General features: G+C 36.4%; 2 protein-coding genes across 3 annotated transcripts in view; one reads left to right on the top strand and one right to left on the bottom strand.

Moving 5' to 3' along the window:
* LOC306875554 (helicase ARIP4-like) overlaps nt 1-11,585 on the top strand; it is a 29,694-nt gene extending 18,109 nt beyond the window's left edge. For both annotated transcript variants that reach the window (XM_079426209.1, XM_079426208.1), the window contains exons 11-22: nt 1,142-1,319; nt 1,405-1,626; nt 4,233-4,351; nt 4,507-4,616; nt 6,208-6,307; nt 6,396-6,601; nt 6,682-6,857; nt 7,573-7,769; nt 7,857-8,035; nt 8,123-8,212; nt 8,306-8,395; nt 9,190-11,585. In XM_079426209.1, coding sequence (XP_079282335.1) covers nt 1,142-1,319; nt 1,405-1,626; nt 4,233-4,351; nt 4,507-4,616; nt 6,208-6,307; nt 6,396-6,601; nt 6,682-6,857; nt 7,573-7,769; nt 7,857-8,035; nt 8,123-8,212; nt 8,306-8,395; nt 9,190-10,124 — 2,602 coding nt within the window. In that variant the 3' untranslated portion in view covers nt 10,125-11,585. The remainder of the gene's footprint in view (nt 1-1,141; nt 1,320-1,404; nt 1,627-4,232; nt 4,352-4,506; nt 4,617-6,207; nt 6,308-6,395; nt 6,602-6,681; nt 6,858-7,572; nt 7,770-7,856; nt 8,036-8,122; nt 8,213-8,305; nt 8,396-9,189) is intronic.
* Nucleotides 11,586-12,227: 642 nt separating this feature from the next.
* Nucleotides 12,228-15,139, bottom strand: cyb561d2 (cytochrome b561 family, member D2). The gene is made up of 3 exons (XM_079425872.1): nt 14,902-15,139; nt 13,260-13,297; nt 12,228-13,154 (listed from the first exon to the last, which is right to left on the bottom strand). Exons 1-3 carry the CDS (start codon nt 15,026-15,028, stop codon nt 12,651-12,653), a joined length of 669 nt encoding a protein of 222 aa, XP_079281998.1. The 5' UTR covers nt 15,029-15,139; the 3' UTR covers nt 12,228-12,650.
* Between the last annotated feature and the right edge of the window lie 1,427 nt (nt 15,140-16,566).

Below are 16,566 nucleotides of genomic sequence, written 5' to 3'. Positions count from 1 at the left end.
TTCACTGTGTGTGTGTGTGTGTGTGTGCGTGCATTTGTTCACTACTCACCGCTGTGTGTGCACTTGGATGGGTTAAACGCAGAACACCAATTTCGAGTATGGGTCACCATACTTGACAATACGTCACGACTTTAAAAATTATTATTATTATTGTTAAATATTTACTATTTAAAAAACGATCATGTACAATTTAAAATGATTAATTTCTATCTCAAGCATTGTACTATTGTAATTTTATTAGTATTATTAATACTCAATAATATTATATTTCTTAAATATTATATTTACTTAATATATTATTTTATTAATAATAACAATGTCTTAATATTACATATTAGTATAATTTTTCGGATTTATAGTAATTTAAATAAAAAAAAATCAATGTATTATAGTTCACGAGTCCTTACAATTATGAATGCATATTTATTTAATTATTATTTAATATTTTATATCTTTTACGTGTTTATTGTTAAATATTTATTTTATCACTGTGGTTATCATTATGAAATATTTCTTATTGTTTACATTAATTTATTATTTACTAATTTTTATTTTTGTAGTAATGAATGTTTATTAATTACATGATTGTTATTGTTATTATAGGGATTATTAATCATTTTTATTATTATTATTATTATTATCTCATATTTATTAAATTGATGTTGTTGTGAATTTTGTTTTGTTGTTATCACTATTATTATTATTTAATTTGTAATTGAGTATTAAATTATTAATGAACATTTATTAGAATTCACATTTTTTTTTACATTGTTTTAATAATAGTAAATTTTACTTTTGCTGCTAAATATTACATTTATTATTGTTATTATTAAATGTATATTTTTGTGTACAAATGATTGTTTATGCAACATTTAGGTTTATGATTTGGTTGTTATTATTGAATATTATTGTTTACGTGTATTTAATTATTACATATTTATTATATACGCTAAGTATATTTTCTCGAAGCTAAATGTCTCTGAAAATAAGTCTTATTTTTGTTAACAATTTTTGCTTCTCAAGTAAATTGATTTTCGATGGAACTTTAGGTACAGAATAAAAATGACGTTTTTGTGCATTTGAGTCGGACCATTCATTTTGGACCAAAAAAATGAAGCTAAACTGTTCTCTCCCTGGCTAGACGAGGTCATGATGTTCTCCGGAATCAGCTGCCGGTGAAGGAGGAGCACGTGATCCTGGTGCGACTGTCTCGCCTGCAGAGGGCGCTCTATACGGAGTTCATGAACCGCTTCAGGGAGGCGGGAAACACCGGGTGGCTCGGACTCAACCCGCTTAAAGCTTTCTGTGTTTGCTGCAAGGTACTTACGACCCAAAGACGTAACGGTTGTTGACCTTATATACAGTGGTTGATGTACTTACGACTCCTCTCCGTGCGTCCTGTAGATCTGGAATCATCCAGACGTTTTGTACGAAGCTCTGCAGAAGGAAAATCTGGCCAATGAGCAAGATCTTGACCTGGATGACCTCAACTCCACCAGCGGGACCCGCTGCTCCGCTCCGGGAATAAAGGGCAAGTTGTCCGACCCGGCCAACAGCAAGATGGCTGCTATGGGACCCCTGAACCCCTTACAGGAGAAGGCCAACCAAGTCATCACATATGAATGGGTAAAACTGCGCAACTCAGAATGTGTTTGACTCTCTATCACCTAAATGGTGATATAATGGCTTTTATCAATTATCAAATCACAAATGTGCGATTAAATTAAATAAATATGTGATGCATGTTTCAGAGTCTTTTCAGTGACTCATACCAAATTTGAGAAGAAAATTTACTGCGAAATGAGTGGCGCTTATAAACCAGCTGTTGTCAACAAAAGCTTTAAGAGCTCTGAGGCTTTTGCCAAAGTAGAAGCTTGTTGGTTTAACTTTTGAAAATGCAGAAAATAAGATGTCATAAATATTAGTTTATTATAATGTAACAAATTGTACAATAAACTAAAATATATATATATATATATACAGGTCCTTCTCAAAAAATTAGCATATTGTGATAAAGTTCATTATTTTCTGTAATGCACTGATAAACATTAGACTTTCATATATTTTAGATTCATTACAACACAACTGAAGTAGTTCAAGCCTTTTATTGTTTTAATATTGATGATTTTGGCATACAGCTCATGAAAACCCAAAATTCCTATCTCAAAAAATTAACATATTTCATCCGACCAATAAAAGAAAAGTGTTTTTAATACAAAAAAAGTCAACCTTCAAATAATTATGTTCAGTTATGCACTCAATACTTGGTCGGGAATCCTTTTGCAGAAATGACTGCTTCAATGCGGCGTGGCATGGAGGCAATCAGCCTGTGGCACTGCTGAGGTGTTATGGAGGCCCAGGATGCTTCGATAGCGGCCTTAAGCTCATCCAGAGTGTTGGGTCTTGCGTCTCTCAACTTTCTCTTCACAATATCCCACAGATTCTCTATGGGGTTCAGGTCAGGAGAGTTGGCAGGCCAATTGAGCACAGTAATACCATGGTCAGTAAACCATTTACCAGTGGTTTTGGCACTGTGAGCAGGTGCCAGGTCGTGCTGAAAAATGAAATCTTCATCTCCATAAAGCTTTTCAGCAGATGGAAGCATGAAGTGCTCCAAAATCTCCTGATAGCTAGCTGCATTGACCCTGCCCTTGATAAAACACAGTGGACCAACACCAGCATCACTGACTGTGGGTACTTGACACTGGACTTCAGGCATTTTGGCATTTCCCTCTCCCCAGTCTTCCTCCAGACTCTGGCAACTTGATTTCCGAATGACATGCAAAATTTGCTTTCATCCGAAAAAAGTACTTTGGACCACTGAGCAACAGTCCAGTGCTGCTTCTCTGTTCAAAAGTGGCTTGACCTGGGGAATGCGGCACCTGTAGCCCATTTCCTGCACACGCCTGTACACGGTGGCTCTGGATGTTTCTACTCCAGACTCAGTCCACTGCTTCCGCAGGTCCCCCAAGGCCTGGAATCGGTCCTTCTCCACAATCTTCCTCAGGGTCCGGTCACCTCTTCTCGTTGTGCTGCGTTTTCTGCCACACTTTTTCCTTCCCACAGACTTCCCACTGAGGTGCCTTGAGACAGCACTCTGGGAACAGCCTATTCGTTCAGAAACTTCTTTCTGTGTCTTACCCTCTTGCTTGAGGGTGTCAATGATGGCCTTCTGGACAGCAGTCAGGTCGGCAGTCTTACCCATGATTGCGGTTTTGAGTAATGAACCAGGCTGGGAGTTTTTAAAAGCCTCAGGAATCTTTTGCAGGTGTTTAGAGTTAATTAGTTGATTCAGATGATTAGGTTAATAGCTCGTTTAGAGAACCTTTTCATGATATGCTAATTTTTTGAGATAGGAATTTTGGGTTTTCATGAGCTATATGCCAAAATCATCAATATTAAAACAATAAAAGGCTTGAACTACTTCAGTTGTGTTGTAATGAATCTAAAATATATGAAAGTCTAATGTTTATCAGTACATTACAGAAAATAATGAACTTTATCACAATATGCTAATTTTTTGAAAAGGACCTGTGTGTGTGTGTGTGTGTGTGTGTGTGTGTGTGTGTGTGTGTGTGTGTATATATATATATATATCTATCTATATATATATATATCTTTTTTTTTTTTTTTTTTTTAATTTCAGTGAAATATTTCAGTAGTAATATTTCTTCTGTATTAAATGGTCATATTTCTATATTTTAGTACACAATATTAACTTTTAGATATTTATGCTTTTACAAATGCATATTATTTACACTAATAATAAAATAATTATACCAAGTATTATTGTTTTATATATTTACAGTTTTATATTGCTAGATTTTTTTTTTTTTTATTATTATTAAAATGTTTGGGAAAATTGTACAACCCTACAAACAAGCACAGCAAACATCAAGCTTTTTTTAATGTATTTTAAATGTGTTCCCCCAAATCGTGTAGTCCTAGAACACATTGTTCACTTTCTCATTTGCCTTTAGCATTTTCTTTTTAGCTTATAATGTTAGAAAAGGCTTTTTTACATGACCATTTTATGTATTGTATCTTAGAATTAGAACCAGCTGTTTTCGCTACTGTACCTTGAAGACTTGTATATGTAAATATTATGATTGGTCTTTGTCTGCTTCAGGGTGCGGAATTTTGAATAGATTTTAATTGGAAATGTTGGTGGTCAGGGTCTAATTTCTGCACGTTATGAACACATTTGAATAATTCTGAATCATTTGTTTTAGGCAAAAGACATCATGACTGACTACCAGACGGGTGTTCTGGAGAACTCGGCCAAGATGGTTCTGCTTTTCCACCTGATTGACGAGAGTGTGAAACGAGGAGATAAAATACTTGTTTTCAGGTGGGAAATGTTTGCAGTTTTATGTGTGACAGTGTACAGATGTTTGCCTTTTTCTGTGATCTCTCCTTAGGCATCCTGAACTGTCAGTCATGCTGTTATTTTAGATTTACCTCGACGCTTGCACTGGCTTCTTTATCTGTGTGTGATTCTTGCAGTCAGAGTTTATCAACGCTTACGATTATGGAAGATTTCCTGAGTCGGAGGCCCATGCCGATCCAAACAGAAACTGGGATGCACAACTGGGTCCGGAACGTCAATTACTACAGTAAGTTTTCAAACGTTTGCTGATTCCAAGCACCAGGGTTGTTATTGTTAACTAAAACTAAAACGCTAAAAAAAAGTTCATTGTATGAAATAAAAGAAACGTTAGCTCATTTTTATTTAGTTTAACTTGAAGCACTAAAACATAAACTAAATAAACTAAAACTAATAAATAAAAATCAATTTTAAAGATTAAAAAAAACTAATCAAAAAGTAATAGAAATTACAAAAATACACAAATGTTTTCTGAAAGCTTTTAAAAGGAAAATTTAAATGTGATTTAAAATTTAATGTTTAAAAATTTTGGAAACAAATATAATAATCATCATAATTCAAATGAATGAAAAAAAAATAAAAAGAGCTATATTTTTAAAAGCTTTATTTATACTATGTGAGACAAATAATACGTGTGATAAGTGTCCTATAATTTTAATATTATAAATAATAATTAATAATATTCATGTAATGTTACTTTCTAAGCTATATGAATTTATTTTTACCTTACTTGCTCAACGACTCCCAAAAGATTTGCTCAAATATTAATTTTTCCAAATCCCTCCTTTACGTGACACTAATCTGCGGTGATTGGTCGATTGGTCTCCTTTTCATTTCGTAATGCCTGATAAAGCAGGAAAAACAGCTATTTTTAACACTTCAAAAGCAGCACCTAGTGGCAAAGAATGAATTTGCATTTTCATTCAGACCAATGTGAAAAGACCAACAAGTGGGCGGACAAAATGCTAATTTTTCATGTTGATGTCAACATGAAATGGCTTGGGATTCATTTCGTTTCAATGATTGAGTCGACTCTTTCTTTTGAGAGACAATAACTTTATACACGGTGCACTTTCAGATTTAAAACTTTGCAGGATGTTTTCATTCACTGCATGTTACACACTGCATGAAAGGTCATTTTCAAAAATCCATAATATGGGCACTTTAAACATTTATTAATCATTTAATAAATTATTAATAAATGTTGATGGAGCAGTGGATAAGTGAAAAAGTGAAGTGACATTCAGCCAAATATGGTGACCCATACTCGGAATTCGTGCTCTGCATTTAACCCATCCAACGTGCACACACACAGCAGTGAACACACATACACCCAGAGCAGTGGGCAGCCATTTTTTTTATGCTGCAGCGCCCGGGGAGCAGTTGGGGGTTTGGTGCCTTGCTCAAGGGCACCTCAGTCGTGGTATTGAGGGTGGAGAGAGCGCTGGACATTCACTCCCCCCACCTACAATTCCTGCCGGCCGGAGACTCGAACCCGCAACCTTCGGATTACAAGTCCGACTCTCTAACCATTAGGCCACGACTTCCCCATAAGACACATGCCTTTGGTGTGAGAGACCCGGGTTCGAATCCACTGTGAGACACCAATGTGTCCCTGAGCAAGACACTTAACCCCTAGTTGCTCCAGAGGCGTGCGACCTCTGACATATATAGCAATTGTAAGTCGCTTTGGATAAAAGCGTCAGCTAAATGAATAAATGTGTAAATGTATTTTAATTTCTGTGGCCTATAGATCAACTTTGCCTAAGGTTTGTTGTGGTATTTCTTTCTAAATTCTCAGTTTTTTGTCTTCTGTGCAGGGTTGGATGGGAGCACATCGGCTTCAGAGAGAGAAAGACTCATCAACCAGTTTAACGACCCAGCGAACAACCAAGCCTGCGTCTTTCTGCTGTCCACCAGGTGAACTTGAGCACAAAAATATTCCAACAAACATTGGACAAATTGACAAAACGATGAGGTCTGGACTAACAGGCTGCTGTATTTGCAGGGCTGGTTGTTTGGGGGTGAATCTGATCGGCGCGAATCGTGTGGTGGTTTTCGACGCATCGTGGAATCCGTGTCACGACGCTCAGGCCGTGTGTCGCGTGTATCGCTACGGCCAGTGCAAGCCTTGCCACATCTATAGGCTGGTGTGTGACTTCACACTGGAGAAGAAGATCTACGACCGACAGGTGTCCAAGCAGGGCATGTCTGGTAAGAGAGGGCGGGAAAGTGGGATTTTTTTGTGTCTTCGTGTGAAAACAGTTCTGACGTTATGATTACCTATTGACCAGATCGAGTCGTGGATGATTTGAACCCTGTCCTCACCTTCACGCGGAAGGAAGTGGAGTCTCTGTTGCACTTTGTGGAGGAGGAGCCTGATTCCAGCCGATCAGAGCTGGTCCCTAGTGAGGACTTGGAAATCGTCATTAAACAAGCCTGCCTGTTATATCCACACCTCTTAACCAAGGTAATTACTCTTTACAGTTTTAAAATGTTAGTATTCCATGAATTTGAATTAGTATATTACATGGATGCTCCAGAAATGAACCTATCTATATTATAAACCAGCCATTTAGTCTCCAAATCAAGCTATTCTAGAAAAATTATTAATGGAGTTATCTCATGAATATTAATTAGGTCGAGCTTACATTTCTTCATAGTTTTACTGAAACATCCAGTCATGTAACATAATATCTCTATCTGTATAATACATCCGCTATTTAGCATGTAAGTTTAGCTATTCTGGCAAAATTATAAATTCTACTATGGTGTGAGTTAATGGTTATTAATTAGGTTGTGCTTTCATTTCTTTATAACCTTACTGAAACATCTAGACATGTAACATATTATCTCTGTCTGTATATACATCAGCTATTTAGTGTTCAATTTAAGCTATTCTGGCAAAATTATGAATCCTACTGGTGTGAGCTCATGAGTATTAATTAGGTTAAGCTCACGTTTCTTCATAACCATATTGGAGCATCCCGTCACATAAGTTCATTTTTATCCGAATGTCACACCAGCAAACATTTATGAATTGGATTATTTCAGACAAATTCTAAATTCTACAATGGTGAAGGTTTAACTTATGAATATTGAAAAGATTAAGTGATTAGAGTGCTAATATTCCTTCCTAGGTCATTCAGTCGCCTATGCTAATATCTGTCTGTTTTCCACACTAGCAACCGTTCCATCACGAGTCTCTCCTGATGGACCGCAAGGATTTGAAACTGTCCAAAGCAGAAAAGAGAGCAGCCAAGAAAAGCTATGAAGATGAGAAGCGGGCGTCCGTGCCGTATCAGCGGCCCTCTTACGCACATTACTACCCAGCTAGCGACCAGAGACTCACCAATATCCCTGCCTTCAGCCAGAGGAACTGGTGAGTCCACTACAGAAACCCTCAATGTAGAGCCCTTCTGTTTCGAGTGTTTAAAAATGTTTTTACTTATCCAAACCATTCGTTCAGGCGGCCCCCTCCTCATTTAGAAGAGAAACCAGTTGCAAGCGTGAGGCCAGTTCAGTCCACACCCATTCCCATGATGCCCCGACAGGTACCCATGGGCATCCCCAGTTCAAGCGCGGGATTCCCGGTCAACTATCTGCAAAAGGCCGGCGTTTATGTGCAGCGCGTTGTCACCACCACTGGTACAGACAGTTCACTTATAGTGCTTGCAACTTCTTGCTTCATGTTCCCAGTTTGTTTCTTCATGATTCAATATCTTTGCTCTGCAGATATTGTGATCCCAGGTTCCAACAGCAGCACAGATGTCCAAGCCCGGATCGGCGCAGGAGAGAGTATTCACGTTATCAGAGGATCCAAAGGTACCTCAGTTTCAGAAAACTGTTGAGAGCATTTGCTGTTCACTGGGTGTTGGTAAGGTTTATTCACTTCATATTCTGTCATTTTCACTGCAGGCACGTACATCAGGACCAATGATGGGAGGATATTTGCCATCCGCTCTGGAAAGCCAAGAGCACCGGAAGGAGGAGCCACAGCTTCAAGAGGTGTGCTAATTTACTAATTTGTAAATTAGCAGTTCTTCTGGCATAAGCTAGTGGCAAAATTGACCCCATTTTATAGACTTTAAATGCGTTTCAAAGTCAGATGTGGGATATTCCTGCTTCTGAACTTTTAAGTCATTCTTTTAACTCGCATTCAGAAGATGGTAAAACATAAGAAACCAAATGACAATAGTGCCATTGTCTTCGAGTTTGAGGACAAACAATGCTATGCAATACATATTCTGTTGCAGTTTTACAAGTAGGAATGTCAGAAAATTGATTATTGTGCAAAGTTCACCATTGCACATTTTTCCGAAGACAAAAGATCTGTTGCTTCAAACATTTTCCATTTTGGGCCTCTGTAGCACAAGATCTGCGTAGGATCGATGTTTTAGTCCCGTCCCCTTAAGATTTTGTCCTGAATATTGTCCCGTTCCTGCCATTAAAGGCCCACTGATTTAGGTAGAGGCAAAATGAAGATGCTTTACCTCGCTGGTGTGTACAATCAAAAAACTTTGAGAATATCGAAAACTTCACGAAACTGAAACTGTTCATCTTTCTTACCACCCCTACACTCATTAATTCAAAACTTGTTCTATGCATCACTCTGTGGCATAATATCCCGCAGTAGTCACATGGGTGTAGAGGCCTTTACCTTGATCAAGAGCACAGTTTTTATTGTTGATGGTTTAATCCTTTACTGGGGTGTGACTCTACGATCTTTCGATGACCACCTCAGATCTTTACCTAGTAGTCTACACCAACATAAACTAACAAAATCTCTCTCTTTCTAACAGAGGAATCCGGCCCTCCCTTGCATTCTGTCAGTAACGGTCGTGCATCTCCTCAGGAGCCAAAACGTTTAACCCCCGAGGCTCCGCCTCGTCCTTCGCCCCAAGACAATCTGTTCCGAGAATTCCAGAGTAACAAGGACCCAGTTCCAGCGGGAGAGAACTTGCCATCTTCAGGAACACCTGAACCCTCTGGAGCAGACAGACCCATCCAGAACCCAGTTCGAGTCCCCGACCAACACCGGCAGCTCAGCAATGACATTGCGTCGTCTGTGGACGTTCAAAGTTTGAAGCGGAAACTTTTGGAAAGTCGGACAACCAAACCACCTAGCGCCAAACGGACCTCAACATCAACTGGTGTAGGTGGGAGTTACCCAAGATTTCCTTTAAGCAGCGGATTTGGGTTCCCATCCATGGGGCTGAACTCTGCCTTGCTGGGCGCACTGGGTCATATGACTCCCCCCTCGCTTGGAAGCAGGCCGCACCTCCTACAGCAAACCGGCCAGGCTCTGGGTGATCTACATGCCATGTTCCCCACTGACCCACTTGGACTTGGCGTGTCCAACAGCACTCTTTCCTCGACCTGCTCAACCAACACCACATCCTCCACCCATGCTGGGATGCTAGTCCCTTCTTCATCCTCGGTGCCCTCTTCGTCATCGTCCTCCACTTCCTCTTCGCTCCCACCCTTCCTCATGAACCCCGGCATGGCAAGCATGCTCTCCGGCTTCCCGGTACCATTTTCCCAGCCACTGTTCCCTGGGTCCCTACACCCTAGAGGCCTGTCCTCTACGCCAACCCCTGCCTCCACTGCCTCCAATTTCCTCTCTTCCTCCGGCCTGCTGGGGGCAGCGTTCAACCGCCCTGACACGCACCTCTCACTTGCGGAGAATGGCGGGAGCAGCTCGGATGACGATGTCATAGAGGTGACGGGCCAGTGATTGGCTGCCTTGGATTCCGTTGTTCCAAATGGAAGCATCCTATTGGATGGAACTGAAATTATATAAATCCAAATGCTGAATATGCATGGAGTTAAGAAAGGCGATTATATATTTTTCTTTACCGTAAGGGACCAGAGCACAGGGCAAACATGAAGAGCCCTAGTCGTATCTCTCTCGCGAGGGCCTGGACACGGACCTAACGAATTCCCTCGGAGAGGATACCGAACCGAACTTAAATGTGATTGTCTTTACAGACTGTTTGCATTCGTAAGAGATGACTTTAGAGATACTTAGCCGTTTGCTAGACCTTGTAGCATCACCTGGAATGATAAATGAAAAAACATATGTGACCTTTTTTATTATAATTGTAAGTACTACTATTACTTTTGTAAACGGTGGTCCTACATGAATATTCATATTCGTTTTAAATCGCAGACTGGGCAACGGGGGGAATTCGTAACAATCGAATTGTAGAACGACAGAAGCCATGCCTAGCATTAGCACCGCCGAGACCTTTTTGCTTTCCTTGGAGAAAAAAAAAAAGTGACAAGGAAAACCTTAAAAGCTCGAATGTATTTTCATGTTAGCCTTTAAAATTTGGTGGAGGGACGTAAGTTTAGTGCGTTTAGTTCAATATTAGCCTTAAAGCAGACAAATGGATCTGTGTTCTCGTTCAATTGCGTAGCAAACAAAATCATCCGTTGTTCTCCATTGGGATAATCTTACGAATGTGTAGACTGTTATGCGACCCTACTAGCCATTGTTTTTCGAAATCTGTGCTTCGAATTATCTGCGCGCTCATTCAGTTTCATCCGGGTTGGGGCCACAGTCATGACCAAAGTGTTTGTTGGGCCGTTTCGAAGAATTTCGACGTGTTAAATATTTGTGTCAATGTTGATTCGCGCTGGTTGACCTGTGACTGACAAATCCCTCAGCCAATAACACTGTTCATTCTCTGTGCCTATTAGAGCTCTTTATTTTGACTCCTCCCACAGTCTGCTTTCTGATTGGCAGATACCCACATCGTGAACTTTGGCCTGAGTCTGCAGAGGCTGTTATATAAATACAATGGTGTGCATTTGACATGTGATTTTATATATTTTTCGTTGTTATTTGAATCTTTGTTTTGTAACATCTTACGGCATACCTATGTATTAGCTTTTTCTCTTTTAACTATGTACAAATTTACCAGAAATATTTATTTATAATGCTGAAGAGTAATTCATTTTCATTCTTTTTTTTATTTTTATACGTTTTCAACCTTTTTTTTAAGGAAAAAAATCCCTCTATCCGAGCGACGCAGGGTTTTTTCCCCATAGGTGAGTTCAAGACCACGATCTGGGAGCGATTCAGCAGTCGGGAGCCGCAAACACACGTGATCTCATACAGGCGCTTCTCCTGTTCCCAGCACGGAGAGGAATACATTCAAGTGACATTGTATTTATTAAATATTGTTTTAACAAATAAACCTGACGACTCTTGTATTCAGAAATATATATATATATATATATATATATATATATATATATATATATATATATATATATTAAACAATGTTAGTAAATATTAACAATACAATTTTATGCAGTTAAATGAAACAAAAATCTGAAATTGTAAAATTTCAAGAATTTAAATTTAGTCCACAAGCTTACGAAAAATCGGCATATAATTATTCATATAAAATAGGCATTATAAACGTGATTTGCACATTTGAACAAAGTTTAAATACTTCTTGCTTACAATTGAATATAAATATCATTTTAATAATTTATATAAAATTAAAGTAAAAATTTTTTTTATACATGACCTGCAATTGTGTCATTGAATAGGAAAATTTGTCAAATGAACAAAAACTGATCTCTGCCATTTAGAAATATTTGCTCCTTACAATTTTAATATTTCATTAATGTTGTATGTATAATAATATGTAAGTTTAAGTAACAGTTCTCAATGATCTAATTGTTTAATTAAACAGGAAAAAGATTTTGTGCAACATTTAGACAAAACCGATTTCTGTCATTTGCTCCTTAAGATATCACCATATTTCAATAAGAATATTAATAATATAAACCCGTTCAGTCAAAATAAAAAGGCAAATGTTTTCTCTCATGATCTGCAATTGTTTAATTCAACAGAAAAAGATTTTGTGCAAAATTAGAATGAAAACTACAATCATTAAGAAACATCTGTTGGCATAAATGTTTTCTTTCATGATCTGCAATTGTTTAATTGAACAGAAAAGGGCGGACTGGAACTGATAAATGCGAAAACATTTAAAACTGCATAAACATCAAAGCAATATCAAATAATTTCATAAACACAATCTTTGAAAAATTAGTTGCCTTCAGTCATCTCCAAAGATATCTGCACCAAAAATGAAATGATGAAATGAATCCAAAAATATAAAACGGTTATTAAAAATATATATTTTTAGATTTTAGGTATAGTGGTCGCAAAGAACATTTACACAATTAACAAAATTCGCTCAGTAACTTTCAATTCGGGTCCAACTGATTAAGTTCAGTTTTAGTACTGCATTGGTTTGCGGGCCATGTAAGCGTTCGTGACCTGACTCATAATGACCAGAGCGCTCAGAACGGGACAGAGCACGGCCAGGTACCAGCCGGACCCGCTCACGCTGCTGCTGAACCACGCCGAGCACAGTCCGAGGAACAAGCTCAAACTGCCCAGTAGGTACGCCAGCAAACCGGAGGTGGCGTGGTAGCGCTTCAGTTTGGCCAGCGACCAGCCTCTGGCTAGTTTGGGGTAGAGGAGCGGAAGTCCTCCGAGCGACTGCAGCCCGACGACAGCGACCGTAAACACCCCGACCGCCCCGTGCCACGTGCTGAAGTGCGGCTTGTCGTGGAGGTGTTTGTTGTAAAAGATAACGGCCAGCCCTGCGGTCGCGCAGCAAACACACAAACCCTGCAGAACCCAGTGCAGGCGGCCTTTAGCTTTGTGCTTCAGCTTCTTGACGGGAGATGAGTAGGGGTTGAACAGAAGCACGGCCTCGGTCATGAAGAAGGAGAACTAGAGAATGGGCATGAGAAAAACACACACAAAGAAGTTAGGAGATAACCTTTATTTACGTGCAAAACTATCAAGGCATGTGGGCAGAATTTGCGTCAAACTCACAGCGAGAGTCATGAGGAACGGATGCCATGAGAACAGACCTGTCAACAAACACACAGTTATTTTAGTATTATTTATTACACACTATTAGTATTTATTATTTTGAATACATTTTTATCTTTATATTTTCTTTTTACTTTAAGTTTTAGTGATTTTGTTTTGCTCTTTTGTCATTATTTATTTATTTTTACGATATTTGTATTTAGCTTTTGATTTTTTATTTTGGTTTCAGTTTTAGTCATTTTACTATAAACTTATGTCTGTTAGTTTCCAAGTAACATTTCTAAGTTTCCTTGAAGTTTTTCGTCTAATGTTTAGATTTTTTCAGCCTTGTTTTATTTACCTAAAATATTTTTTAATAGTTTTATTAAAAAAAACAACAACACTGACATAAATACATATTATAAGCCTCATACACAGAAATAATGCATTTATTTATTTTATTCATCCATTCATTCACTTGATGTCATTATATTGTTTGGAGTTCATTTTATTTTATTTTTATATATTTAAAATAAATTATAATTATATGAATATTAATTTGTGTATTATCATCAAAATATATTACAAATATTTTAAAATGTCAATATTGTATCATTTCATAATATTAATTTATTATTACAATTAATGTATTATGATAATACAATATATATTTTAACACAAAATAAATAAACAGTAAAGTATATATTCACTGTAAAAAATGACTGATTTTAACGGTAAAAGACTGAAAAAATGCTCCAGTAAAAACCTATTAATTGCTTAACAGTAAGTTCCCCTAGGCTACTATTTACGGTGAAAACGGTATTGGGCATTACATGTAATTTTACGGTAGTATACCAGAAAAATTACGTATTAATTACAGTGAATTGACATTCCCAGAATTCCCTGCATTACATTTCACTTATGTTTTTTTGTTGAAATAACTATGTTTTTCTTAATTTTTTCTTGTCAGTTGTGTACATTAGGGTTGTATGTTACATCTAATGTTGTTAAATTTAAGTTAAATCGTAAAAACCTAAAATGTTACTGTATTTTTTTTACAGTAAAATTCTGGCAACCGCAGCATCCAGTTTTTACCGTATTCTTTTTTTACAGTGATAAACATACAAATAAATAAAATATCAATACTGTATTATAGTTAATATACGTAACTATAATATAACATAATATAGTTCACAGTATAAAATATTTATTTAAAAAAAAATTCACTTAAATAAAAGTGTATTTTATTGTCAGTAGTGTATAATAATGACGTTAATATTATGATACTATGTTATTATTATACAAAATAATATTCACGATATATATATATATATACACACAATTAATCGTATCAGTACTTTCATTATATTGCAAAATATTTATTTACTTTTTTGTAATGTATTATTATATGCTAGTGTTTATGTATTTCCTGCACTTAGATTTGTCATTAATCTTGTTTTGTGCATACAAACATTGCATTTTTTATTTGTATGTATATAATTTATAGGATATTTCTAAGACATTTTATTAATACTTTAATGAATTATTATAATTGTGTACAATTATATTCCTGTGAGAAATATATTACAAAGATCACAAATGTTTTGCTCATATAGCAACACTATGCAGTAAACACATGTCTCCTCCGGAGGTGTTTACTCACTGGACCCAGGTCTGCTCAGAGCAGTGATGAAGCCGGTGAACAGCGCGCACAGCGCGTGAGTGAAGACGCCGCACAGCGTCCTGCTGTAGCGGTACAGTTTAGGCTCCGACTCGTGATGCACGCTCATATTCTGTTTCTACTGCCTCTAGCTCAAATCTGCACAGTACAGCTCATTTACATACACACACAATCAAACCCATTCGAGCTGCTCTCAATCTCAACCAGGAACTCTTGATTCATTGAAGGTTTCCGGTTTCAAACCCGTCTGTCAAAATAAAAGTCCCATACGTTCAAGCAAAATCGACTCTGAATATATCAGATTTATAAATATGATGTTTAATAATTTCTTATTGTTACTGCCATAAATTAAAGTCTAAACACGTAACATGATTCAAGAATTTGATCTCGTTTCCACCGAAGTGTGTTGTAGGTAGGTAGCTTTTATTTTGGCGATTACAGTAATAATTTCTTCCAGATTGTCTCTGTTCTAGAAAGTCCTTTGCTCGTGCTGACTGCTGACGTGGGGGTTGATGTTCACATGCATGTCTTTCCATCGTTTGACCTGCAGGATCACACTGGACTTTTTTCTTTCTTTTTTTTTTCCCAGATTCTGCTAATGATTAAATCCTTCAAAGTTCACTGTTATTTGTGTCCGTGTAGATTTTACCAGAACTCAGACCCATTTTTTAATTAATAAAATCCACTATAACCGTGCAGTATTTTGAGAAAATAAATTTCTTTATTTAGGCCAGTTGATTGATTAATTATATATATTTTTCTTTGAAGTTTCCTCTTGTACAGGTATGTTTTTTTTTGTGTGTTTGTATTTATTTTTAGATTAAATATTTTTTATTTTACTTTTAGATTTTTTTTCCTGTTTATAAATACTTGGGTCAGTAATGTTTTTATCTTTAAAAGTATGTTTTTGTTTACTCTCCATTTAGTTTTATATATTTATATAAATTATAGTGCTGTCCAACGATTAATCGCATCCAAAATAAAAGTGTTTGTTTACATTATGTGTGTGCAGTGTATATTTAGTATGTATATATAAATGCAAACACATGCAAGTATATATTTAAGAAAAATATGTTGTTTATATATTAAATATATTTACTTTACTTTTTTTCTGCTAAATGACTAAAAGTAAAGTAAATGTAAATATATTTATATATCATATAAATATATACATGTAAATATTTTCACAATATATACATGCATGTGTGTGTATTTATATATACATAATAAATATACACAGTACACACATATATATTATGTAAACAAAAAACTTTTATTTTGGATGAGATTAATCGTGATTAATCATTTGACAGCACTAAAAATTATTATGTTTATTTTATATTGTATGTTTTATTTCAATTGTATTGATTTTCAGTTCATAAATACAGGGGTCAATTACTTTTTCTTTTTACCTTCCTTTAAAAATATTTTGATAAAAAAATTTTATGACAATTTGAAAAATAATAATGCTGTGCATACTCAAGTACTTCATACTAGTGTACTTAATGGTTACAACACTTTTATTTTAGGATCATTCATCAACAATTTCAGTGTGAGACAAATCTATTTTATGAGTACAAAAAAAAATGCATCTAGGCATTGATCCATACATAGCCTATACTAATAAAACAGTTAATATTCTTGATT

This window comes from Barbus barbus (genome assembly GCF_936440315.1).
Source record: "Barbus barbus genome assembly, chromosome: 9".
Lineage (NCBI taxonomy): Eukaryota > Metazoa > Chordata > Actinopteri > Cypriniformes > Cyprinidae > Barbus > Barbus barbus.
Note: the sequence above shows the minus strand (reverse complement) of the source record. Positions and strands in the feature narration are given on the sequence as shown.

Coding starts and splice junctions, on each gene's coding strand:
- cyb561d2 (XM_079425872.1), bottom strand. CDS start 15,028: ATGAGCGTGCATCACGAGTCGGAGCCTAAACTGTACCGCTACAGCAGG. Junction 13,298..14,901: donor TCTGAGCAGACCTGGGTCCA/GTGAGTAAACAC, acceptor GTTTGTTGACAG/GTCTGTTCTCATGGCATCCG. Junction 13,155..13,259: donor CGTTCCTCATGACTCTCGCT/GTGAGTTTGACG, acceptor CCCATTCTCTAG/TTCTCCTTCTTCATGACCGA.